This window comes from Scyliorhinus canicula, chromosome 16 (genome assembly GCF_902713615.1).
Source record: "Scyliorhinus canicula chromosome 16, sScyCan1.1, whole genome shotgun sequence".
NCBI classification, from domain to species: Eukaryota; Metazoa; Chordata; class Chondrichthyes; order Carcharhiniformes; family Scyliorhinidae; genus Scyliorhinus; species Scyliorhinus canicula.
Genome location: NC_052161.1, coordinates 46,648,497 through 46,660,812, shown reverse-complemented (window position 1 = coordinate 46,660,812; position 12,316 = coordinate 46,648,497). Strand labels below are relative to the sequence as shown.

General features: G+C 42.3%; 1 protein-coding gene across 1 annotated transcript in view; it reads left to right on the top strand.

Moving 5' to 3' along the window:
• The window catches only part of bnip3 (BCL2 interacting protein 3), a 64,553-nt gene that overhangs the window by 21,323 nt on the left and 30,914 nt on the right, over positions 1 to 12,316 (top strand). The window contains exon 2 of the mRNA XM_038773534.1: positions 10,230 to 10,410. Within this exon, the coding sequence (XP_038629462.1) occupies positions 10,230 to 10,410 (181 nt within the window). The remainder of the gene's footprint in view (positions 1 to 10,229; positions 10,411 to 12,316) is intronic.

Below are 12,316 nucleotides of genomic sequence, written 5' to 3'. Positions count from 1 at the left end.
GATTACGTGTCAAATTTTAGGGAACGATTAAATAGAGCAGGTGAATTGGCTGGACAGCATTTAAAAGTTGCACAAAATGTGCTGAAACGGGTAGCGGACAAGAAATCCAGGTCGTAGTTTTGCCATAAGAGATAAAGTTTTAGTATTGTTACCAGTGAGGTGAGCCTTTACAAGCTAGGTTTTGTGGACCTTATCAGATTGAAAAGAAATTAAGTGAGGTGTATTATGTGGTGAAAACAGCAGATAGAAGGAAGGCTCACTGAGTGTGTCATGTGAATATGCTTAAAAGGTACTTTGAAAGGGAAGGAGAGAAAAAGGAGGTTTTAATGATTCTAACTCAAAGTGATGAACCAAATCCAGATGACTGTGAATTTGACATACCTCAAATTAATTGGAAAATGAGGATTTTCTTAAAAATTGGGATAAATTGTTGAGTTACATTCCAAAGGAAAAACAAACTGACCTGAAAGAGTTATTGATATCACATGGGCAAGTTTGTGGAGATAAATTGGGAAGTACTAAAATGGCTACACATGATGTAGATGTGGGAAATGCTGTTCCAATCAAACAACATCCATATAGACTTAGCCCTTTAAAATTGGCACAGGTTAACAAAGAGATTGAGAGTATGCTTAAAATTGGCACAATTGAAGTGGGTTGCAGCCAATGGAGCTCACCCATAGTGATGGTGCCTAAACCAGACGGTACCCAACGGTTGTGTGTGGACTATAAAAAGTTTAATGCAGTTACAAAAAACGGACTCTTATCCTATCCCACGTTTGGAGGATTGCACTGAGAAAGTGTGACAATCAGCTTTTATTTCCAAACTGGATTTATCTTAAAGGTTACTGGCAGGTACCTTTATCCGAAAAGGCGAAGGATATTTCAGCTTTTGTGACTCCAGAAAAACGCCCCAGCCACATTTTAACTAACAAAGTTGTTTCAGGATTACCCAATTGTGCGGTATACATCGACGATCTGGTAATTTTCAGTCAGACATGGACAGAACATTTGAAACATCTGATGGAGTTATTCAATCGATTTCAGGAGGCGGGTTTGGTGATAAACCTAGCCAAAAGGGAATTTGGAAAGGCCCAAGTCACTTTCCTTGGCCATACAATTGGACAGGGTCGAATGGTCCCACGGGGTGTGAAGCAAAAGATATTGGGGAGTTTTCGATACTCTCGACACAACGGGAAATAATGCGATTTCTTGGTATGAGTGGATTTTACCGGAAATTTGTACCCAATTTAGCAGTGTGGTCGCTCCACTGATGCACTTGCTCAAGAAGTGTAACAAATTCCAATGGACAGCGGAGGGTCAGTAGGCATTTGACTGCCTGAAGGTGGTGTTAACCACTGTTCCTGTGTTAGCCATCCCAAATTGTACGAAACCATTCAAAGTGACGGTTGATACGAGTGATGTGGGTGTAGGTGCGGTGCTTCTACAAGACGACGACGAAGGGCTAGAGCGGCCTATTGGTTATTTTTCAAAGAAATCGAATTCTCACCAGAAAAGTATTCCACGATTGAGAAGGAGACTTTGAGTTTGGTGCTGGCTTTGCAACATTTTCACATTTATGTGACCAGCAATCCGCCTGACACCGTTATATATACTGATCATAATCCGTTGCCATTTTTGGAGCGATTCCGGAATAAGAATGCACGGCTGTTTCACTGGAGTTTGTTGTTGCAGCCATTTCATTTAAAAATAGTACATGTGGCAGGACGAGAAAATGTGATAGCCGATGCTTTGTCACGAATGTGATGAACGGAAGCAATTTGAGTTGGAGGAAGAAGAACAAAAATGGATATATTATTGTACCTGTTTGCGTGTGTCATTTTTTGAAACGTGTCATGAGAACATCGCTTTAAGAAATGGTTAGCTGCTCATGTTACTGCAGTGATGTCAGCGTGTGGGTGGAGCTGAGCTCTGGTTCTGTTTTATAGTTTCACTTTGTGAAAAAGCTTGGGTGTGTGTCTGTGTTTTCTAGTGAGCTGCAGTTGAAGTTAAACAAAGAGCTGTCGTGTTGATCTCTGCTATCCAAAGACTATCTCTGGATCATTTGGTGAATTCAGGACTATAAATGTTCTCAATAGTGAATGTGAACCTAATGTGCTCCTGTTTAAAGGTTTGTTAAGTCTTTTGGATGTTAAAAGGATAGCTTAAAGGATTACTTAGTGTTGTATTCTTTGGAGGTTATCTTTGAATTAATGGTTGCAGGGCAGCACGGTGGCCTAGTGGTTAGCACAACCGCCTCACGGCGCTGAGGTCCCAGGTTCGATCCAGGCTCTGGGTCACTGTCTGTGTGGAGTTTGCACATTCTCCCCGTGTCTGCGTGGGTTTCGCCCCCACAACCCAAAAATGTGCAGAGTAGGTGGATTGGCCATGCTAAATTGCCCCTTAATTGGAAAAAATAATTGGGTAATCTAAATTTAAAAAAAAAAAAAAAAAATTAATGGTTGCTAAGACATTCACTGTTGGTTTTAAAAAGGTTAACTTGAGTTCATAGAATAAACATTGTTTTGGTTTTAAAAATACTGGTCCATTTCTACTGTACCACACCTGTAGAGTGAGCCATGTGCTCCCCATACCACAATCTATTAAAAGTTTTGGGCATGTGAACTCCATGATACACTTTAGGATTCTCTAAACCCTGACCCATAACAAACAAAAAAGTATATTTCCTCTGTGCATTTCTTAAAGGATGGTGAATAGGTGAATAATGAAACCATCTTGAAGTTGATATTTTCTTGGTGGGGAGGTGTCATGTCAGAGTATCTTTAAGAAATGGGTGTTTATAAATGGGTGTGTATATAGCTATCTGGGGCGAAATCGCCTGGGGCCGCCGAAAATCCCGCCCCCGCCGTGGCAGAGATTCTCCGCCACCCGGGAAGTGGCGGTGGCGGGAATCTCGCCACTCCGATCGGAGAGGCCCCTGTGGTGAGTCTCCGGCCCGGATGGGCCGAAGTCCCGCCGCTGGGAGGCCTCTCCTGCCGGCGAGGTTTGAACCACCTCTGGAACGGCGGGATGAGCGGTGCGGGCGGGCACCAGGGTCCTGGGGGAGCGGGGGGCGCCCCCACGGTGGCCTGGCCTGCGATCGGGGCCCCCCGCTCAGACTCCGGGCCAGTGCCCTGGGTGCACTATTTCTCCTCCACGGCCACCGCCATGGCGGAAGCTGAAGAGAACCCCACATCGCGCATGCGCCGGCAGTGACGTCAGCGGCCACCTGACGTCACTGCCGGCGCATGTGCCGACTGGCGAAAGCCTTTCGGCCAGCCCCGCTGCCGGGGGCGCCGGTTTTGCGCGCCAGTCTTCTGGTGCCAACCGCTCTGGCGCGGGGCTGGCCCCCAAAGGTGGGGAGAATTCCCCACCTTTTGGGAGGCCCGACCCCTGAGTGGTTGGCGCCAGTCCCCTACGCCAGGACTCTCCGTCACGCAGGGTAGGGGAGAATCCCACCCCAGTAGTGTGAGTACCTTTAAGAAATGAGTGTTTATAAATGTGTGTGTATATAAATATCTGTAGTGGAGTACTTTTAAGAAATGAGTATTTATTACTGTAGTGATGTCATAGAGTGGGTGGAGCTGGGATGTCTGTCAGCTTTTTACTTTCGTTTTTGAGCAGGGTGTGTTTTAATTTCGTTATCAGAGCTGGATAGCTGCAGTCACAGCCAGAAGGTGTATGAATCTGTAATCTAAAGACTGTAAATCGATCCTGGTGATTTAAAACTAATAACAGTAATGACTTTAACCTGATGTGCTTCTGGTAAAAGGTGTTTTAAGTTGTATGGATGTTAAAAGGAAAGCTTAAAGGATTACTTAGTGTATTCTTTGGGGTTTGTATTTGAATTAATGGTTGCTAAGATGTTCACTGTATATTTTAAAAAGGTTAACTTGAGTTCATAGAATAAACATTGTTTTGCTTTAAAAAATACTTTTCCATTTCTGCTGTACCACACCTGTAGAGTGGGCCGTGTGCTCCCCATACCACAATCTATTCAAAGTTGTGGGTCAGGTGAACTCCATGATGCACTTTGGGGTTGTCTAAACCCTGACCCATAACATTTTCTTTTCATGTACTTAATGATCTGTTGAGCTGCTCGCAGAAAAATACTTTTCACTGTACCTTGGTACACGTGACAATAAACAAATCCAGATAAACATCCAGATCCAGAAAGAGCAACCTCTGAAGTGTAAAAAGTTATCTCTCATCAAAAACGCTGTGATCAAACCCTTTCCCACTAGAAAATAAGAAAGCAGATATAAACTCTTATTTCCAAGAGATTGATTCAGGTGCTGTTGTGTACTGCCCTTGCTTTTGTAGGTGAATTTCAGGAATCCTGGAAAACCTGTGGACCTGAGTTAAAGTCAAAAGCGTGTTTGAGCTATTAACATATATTGTGTCAGAACATTTCCATCCTGGGACCCAGAAGAGGAAGTTCTCAGTCTATGCCTCAAAAAGAATGTTACAGCCTCCCCTGCCTTGTTCTCTTTTCTTTAACCCCCCCCATCTGCCACTAATCTGTAAGCTGTGGACACTCATGGGTATCAAGTTGATTCATTGAGGGCTGAGCAGCAATGTTTTCTGTAAACAGTGCAGTGACTGAAAGATCCTTGTGTTGGCAAGGCCCAAGTTGGCACACCGGCCGAGTTGTTCAATAAATCACTTATGCACTCAAAAAAACATTAGAGGGAACCTTGTTGAGCAATTAAAATTGCCGGCCTTTCCGATGCATCAGGTGGGAGGAGAAGAGAATTGACAGGAGTAGTTTCCTGTAAGAAATGCACAGCCGTGTTCATCCCTATGTAAAGTTGTATGCAGTGGATTCACTGAAGATCAATTGCATAAGTGTTCCTGTTCTTTAAGTTTTGATTCTCTCTGCCAGTGCTGGATACTAGGATGCTAATGTGCACTTAATCATAGAATCACAGAATCATTTCAGCACAGAAGGAGGCCATTCAGCCTAATGTGTCTTCCCTATTCTGCTCGAGTTCTGGAAAGTAAATGAAACTTGAACTGCAAACCTTGCTGAGGACTCCTTTCCTGTTTTTAATTAACAATTATCTAGTAACCACCTCTCTATAACACTAGGTGGCGTACTTGTTATACTGAAGGAAATACCATAATTGAAAACATTTCCCTTTTGTCAGAAAGGTTTTTTGTAATCATTTAGCCCAAAGTTTATCACAGTCACGGATTTTCTACTCATCTGGTAAGGGTTCTTCCCCCAAAAAAATTAAATTGTAAGAACATGCAAACACAATTAGTAAAATCCAACAGGTTCAGCACACCCATGTCCATCTCGCATCCTATCCCAAGCAATACTATCTTCTGTGAAACCTAGAAAGAATCAGAGAAGAAATATATGGACAATTCAGGAAACATGCAGGGTAATTATACTCTGATTCTTAACAAGAAACAATGGCATGTAACTTTCCTGAGACCTACGTAGGGACTTCGCTGGAATTCCAAAGCCCCTTTCTCGCCCGATGTGTGGAGGAAGTTTCAGGGGTTGCATTGTTGGGGGCTGCGGGGTCCCCTGGAGGGTAGGTGTGTCCCATGCAGAGCCTGCTCTCAGTCTTTAATATAGTCACTCTGAAGTTAGAAGCTTTTTTTTCCTTCTAACTCTTTCCGAGTAAAGATGAGTGTAAAACTAGCAGAACCATCCGAAGTTAGTGATTTAAATCGCTCTGTTGGATGGTTGCCACTGCGGCCCAACTGTTCAGGGGAAGTTAGCCCGTCTAGATAATTGCCAGGTAAACCCTTACTTCGGAACTTCCAGATGGATTCCCAGCACATTTTTGTGCTGGGGAGCCAGGAAGTTATGGACCAATGTACTTGCAATTATATTGCAATTTTACATTCCAAATAAGCCAATCATGTTATAGTGCAGCAGTCAGTTTGCATACTGCAAAGCTCTGCATATGGTAATGAGATAAATGGTTGCCTGTTCTGGTGGTATTGATTAAGGAATAAATGTTTGTCAGAAACCATGAGCAATCCAGCAAGCTGTAGGTGCCGGTGTGCAAACTGTTTTTCAACACTGAAGTAGAGAAGAAGTGTTTACAGCATTTCTGCCTTTTAGTTAAAAAAAATTGCCAGCGTCTGCAATGTTCCTCTTTATTTTACTTGGAAATTTTCTAACATCTCTCTATGATCGTTTCCTCTGCAAGCTCTCCAAAGCTTTTAAATCTCTTCATATCTTACCACCCAACCTGAATATGATGCTGTCAAGTGCAGAGGTACCTGAGGCATATTTAGCAATAGTTGTCAGACATAGATGCTTTTGTGCAAGCAGGCAGTTCTTTAGACTGACTGTCCACACATTCACATTTTGATATGGGAAGTTCAGGAATTCAAATTTCCCATCTGTCCCTGAATGAAATTAAATGAAAATCGCTTATTGTCACGAGTAGGCTTCAATGAAGTTACTGTGAAAAGCCCTTAGTCGCCACATTCCGGCGCCTGTCCGGGGAGGCTGGTACGTACCATGAAATGCAACTCCTCTGGCACACACACACAGTCTTAGAATTAGTGAGGTGATACAAGCTTTTTGTTCACTTGCTCGAAGATGTTAACTTTTCCATTTCATAAACTTGCTCTATTAAAAGAGTTCCAGCTCAAATCTTTCTTTCCAAATACATTAAATGCTCCTCCACACCCTACTGCTCCGATGTCCAAGCCTTGGCTCAGCATCAGTGTGGAAATTTTGACCTAATTTGGCACTTGTCACTCCACAACCTGAGCCAGTGTTAGTGTTGAGAGAGAGAAAAGAATAACTCGGTCCGAAGAGTTAATTTTTTTCCCAGTGGGACATTGATGGGATTGGGATAACTTCAGTCGTATCCAATTAGTTGGTTGTCAAGCAGTTGTCCAATCTAATCTGATCAACTTCCTGCTGGGTTAGGTTTATAGAGCCCCGTGAGATTTTATGAATGTGATAGAAAAAGGGAGTAGCAGCAGGGTGAAGAGAAGTGGGCTGCTGGAGATTTTGGTGATGAACAATTGACCTGGTCACCTGGAATAGTTTCATTCATCGAGTTCGCTCAACTTGACCATGAGCAAGACAAGAATTGCACAGTTTCCTTTCTTCCTCAGCTTTTACCAGTGGGATTGTGGACCCCCAAAGTACCATCTCAAATCTCTAAAACTATTAGGATCCAAAATATCGGCACTAGGCTACCTGAGCACATCCCCAGAATTAAATTGACTGTGACAGAATAGCAGGAATCTCAATCACATAAAAACATAATTTGTTTAAAAAGAAATCTGGTCTTTGGACCAGATGCTATCTAACAGGTGCTGTGTAGCTGGTTTGAAAGAAAACAAAACAATAACCCAAGAATCCTTTCTTGAAGTAGCACAGATACACTGTTCAAACAAGATAGTTATTTCATCCTGTTCGTGACTATGGAACCTTAGGCCACAAATTAGCATTATTTTATTTTCCTCTTCTCTTTGTTTTCCCTCTTGAGGGCATTAAATTCTTAATGAGTTGAGTAAGCACAAAAACATTTGACAAAGGGAACCTAACTTGTATATGGTAATTGCAAAATCACTTGCAGACAGCAGAGAAACATGATGTAATTAAACCTCCAGGAATACAACTGGTTCACCCCTCTGCATCCAACAGTGGAATATTTCCTTATATCTGTCCATAAGCCACAACCTTCAAAATTACACACACTACTAATGAAGCAAGGTGACAGGAATACCTTAGCCCAGTATGCATTCAATCTTCAGCAGCACAGCTAGTGTTGGATTGTGAGGTTTTCAATGCATTTTTAACCATGTATTTCTCAATTAGAGTGTTTAATGTCTGAGAGTGCCTTAAGATCCATTTTAAAGGTGTATATTATAATAAAAGTTCCTTTGTCCAAGCCACAAGTCCAGAACCCAAATAAGTCTGCTAAATTGGTCTATATCAACATTAATACATCTTACATATTCCTTCACTTAAGTGTATTATGATGATCAAAAATTATTTGCACATTGAAAGAGTGAAATTTTCATATTCATAAATGGTTCATGGCTGCATTTGATGGTAAGAGTAATTAAGGGCAATGGGAAGTTGGCAGAAAATAGGTTATCTTTGTTTCTAGTGTTTATGGTCCACACTGATTTCAATGAACTGGTGTGCCTTCTGTTAAAGCATGTCAGCTATATCACAAATAAAAGGATGTGGAGATGCCAGCATTGGACTGGGATGAGCGCAGTAAGAAGTCTTACAGCACCAGGTTAAAGTCCAGCAGGGTTTGTTTCTCGTGATTCGAAACAAACCCTGTTGGACTTTAACTTGGTGTTGCAAGACTTGTTACTGTACAAATAAAAGGGTTCACCTGATATCAGTCAAGTCTCTTGTCTCTCTGAAAGGTATGAGTAGCATAGAATCCCTACAGTGCAGAAGGAGGCCATTCATCCCATCAAGTCTGCACTGACCCTCTGAAAGAGAACCCTACGTAGGTCCATTCCGCCTCCCTATGCATGTAACCCCACCTAACCTGCACATCTCTGGACACTAAGGGGCAATTTTAGCATGGTCAATCCACCTAACTTGCACATCTTTGAACTGTGGGAGGAAACCGGAGCAGTCAGGAAACCCATGCAGACACTGGGAGAATGTGCAAACTTCACCCAAGGCCAAAATTGAACCCTGGTCACTGGCGCTGTGAGACAGCAGTGCTAACCCCTGTGGCACTGTGCCACCTATCTCTGCAGTTGTTATCTTGATTTACCATGAACAGTGCAGTAAGTCTGGTTCTTGCTTGCAGATTATAATGCATTTTCACGACAACTTGGTTCAACATAGATCTCTTCAGTAAGTTCTCATTAGATAGACCTTGAATAAATCATCTTAAACGGGTGTAGATGGTAGGCACAGTGCTGTCCACCCCTGTTCTCTCACTGCTCCCTTTCCGTCATCTCTAATTGCTCTTCTCTTTTAAATTAACCTACAATTGGGATCCTACACCCATTGTTTAGTAGTGAATATATGCAGCAAATAGCAGTGCTAGCTTGCAATATTCAGTGAAACTGGTAAATACCTGACTCAGGATGCGATATAGCCAGTAAATCTCGCAAGAGGTCTCTCGCAAGATTTGCCCAGCTTATCACATCTTGAGAGACTTTGCAATTTGAATCCCACCCAAAGTGGGATTTTTTAAAAAATGCATTGCTTTATGGAGAGGAAGAATTCATCTTTAGTTAGTAACTCAATCTGAAGGGAATTTCTAAAAACAGATTTCCTTACTGGTTTGTGCATTGATGATTTACATTTTTTGTGCAAAGTTCTTTTAGCAAAGAAGAGTAGAGAACAGGCTTTATTATTGATTTGGTTTTCTTTCAATACAGTTTAATCTGAGTTTATTGTGTTCCTTGTATGACCAAACTTGTTACTAAAGAACAAACTATATTTTATTTTATTTTTTAAATAAATTTAGAGTAGCCAATTATTTTTCTTTTCCAATTAAGGGGCAATTTAGTGTGGCCAATTGCCTAACCAGCACATCTTTGGGTTGTGGGTTGTGAAACCCACGCAGACATGGGGAGAATGTGCTCCACACGGACAGTGACCCAGGGCCGGGATTCGAACACGGGTCCTCACAAACTATATTTTAGATGGGAAGCTACAATGTGCATGTAGAATGGTTTGCTGTTTTGCCGAGCAATGTTTACAAGCAACAATTATTATTTTCAAGTAATAATGAGTTGGGAATCAGAAAGAGTTACGGCTTATTGTCTGGGAACCAAGATATTCAAACAGGCCTCCAGGCCACAAACAGATGCCTGGACAGAGAATAAAAATGGATTTGATGTTTCAAACTGTCATACTTATTCAGATTCATATACAGATATCTGCAATTGGCTGCATGTCCTGTGAGAAGCCACATATAATACAATAATCAGAAAAGCCTGAAACCAAGAAAGGCAAAATGTCCAGGGTATCAATTGTTTATCTTGTCTTTCATAACCATTGATTGCTAATGTTTGTGATGAGATCGTCCCCTCCCCTGTACCCCATATTTTGAGTTACCAGATTTGTCCAGTGACATCCTGTTGCATGCCATAGCTTGTGCATGACAGGTTACGTACATCATCTTAGACTTCTTAAAGCTTAAAAGCGGAACTTGTCAGCAACAGCATGCATATACCACGTTATTGTGGTATGTTGCTTAATTCCAGATTACTTTTGCGAGGATTTGACAATATTTTACTTTTAATCCACTCAGGATCTTGGGTAGAGTTGCACTACAGTAACAATGGCAACAATGGGAGCAGCACACAAAGTGGAGGACAAGAGCAGGTTCCAGCACCCACTTCCATTCTCAATGGAGAAATGGAAAAAATACTGCTAGATGCTCAACATGAATCAGGCCGAACCAGCTCCAGAGGAAGCTCTCACTGTGACAGGTATATGCAACATGTAATTTTGCTACAAAGATAAACCATTAAAAATTTTAATTTGTGTTTTTAAACAGTTATGATTGAATATCCTGTTGACTATTCCTTCTCTCTATTGGTCGGGGGGGGGGGGGTTTGACCATCGACATGTCGGACAAAGAGACAAGTAAAGGAACTTCATACAACTGAACTTTATTGACAAATCTTAACCCATTTAACCTATACTGAACTACTAATCTGTGACTAGGCAAAAGGCTACGGTATTATCCACACAAATGAGTTGATCAAGCTCATGTCAAAAGGGATGAGTATTTGATTGCAGTTCAGGCACCTTCTTGGAAGGGTTACTCCTGGGTTCTTGCTGCTCGATGTTCTGAGTCTTTTTGCTTTAATTCGACTTCTTCCAGCATGAATTGTCCATGGAATGCAGTGGATCAGCAAGCCACACCCCTGGCCTGAGAACACATCCGTTTGTTCAGCAATTGCTGTGAATGGGCCGTTAATACTCCGTTTTGTCAACCTTTACAACTGCAGTTATGTACTATTTGGCTTTTTAAAAATATTTTTATTAAGGCATATATAATTTTAACAATTTTCACGAGGGAAAAACATCAAAATAAATAACACCCACCCAACCAACAACCACACCCAGCCAATGTGGCTTACATACACAATTTCCCAATCGCCCTTTCCTCCTAACTATTTCCCACATCATCCAACACCCCACACTAATTGGCTTTTAACACAAGACGCTGTCCAGATGGCTAGTTTATTAAAAGTGGCTTTTACAATTCTCCTCACGAAATCCACAGGGTTGGCTTATATTCCCATTGTACTTTGAGAACTTAGTCTTTAAACCATTTACAGATGAAACTGCAACTGCAGCCATTTCCCAACTGCAGACTTGTCCATTTTCCCAGTGTTACGACATCCTGGACTAGTATGTGGTCAATTTCAGCCCCACTTGATCTAGGATCACAACACATTTGAAATTAACTCTTAATTTTAAAAATACCCGAAATCTTTGGGCTTTGGCAGACCAATAAGTACAGTCACCAGCTTTGTAAATTTAAACACAATTACATTTTATCAATAACAATAACTATAATTAAATAGACAACGACTACAACTCGTTAACTGCTGTCTAATTTCTAACCCCTCTCTTTAACTTGCCCCACCCTCTATACACACACACAAGACAAACAAGCACAAGGGTGTAAAAATAATCCTCAAAGTAAAAAGTTAAAAGTCTCTGTTTGAGATGGTTATCTTCTAGTTGGATCATTCAGTCTAGACTTCCAGTTGGATGAGGTATTTGTGTTCAGTCTGCAATGGTTTCTATGCGATCTTCCGGCCTCGTTACACTCGCATTCAAGCGTAATGAGGCCGGTGAATAGCAGGAGAGGCCAAAAATGAGGTTGGGGGGGAGGGGAGAGGGGGAGAGAGGGAGCAGGATGGTCAACTGGGGGGAGGTAATCGCTCGGGGCACCACCATGCCAACCCCTGGGTCTCAACCCCATTCCGGGGCAACCCTTGTCCCTGCCTGTCTGCTCCAGCGATCACCCAGAACCCATACCAACTGCTGGCTGCACGGCTGAAGGCAATCGCTAATAGGGAATTGACAGTCATGGTTAAATGAGTACTTCACACATGTCAAGTGGATTCCCGTGGGTAGGCGGGCCACGTAGTATGTGGGAGTCATTGCCTAGCATTCCAATCACACCTTGATGCCTGGATACTGTGCCTGAACACTGTGGGAGGCAACACCACACATGCAGCAGCCAACATCCGAACACCCAGGGGATGGGACACAGCTCCGGGAACATGACCACAACCGGATGGGAGGGTGGGTTGCCTGGAGAGATGGGCAAAGGGTCCTGGGGTCAGCCTGCATTGCGGAAGAAAATAACAGAGG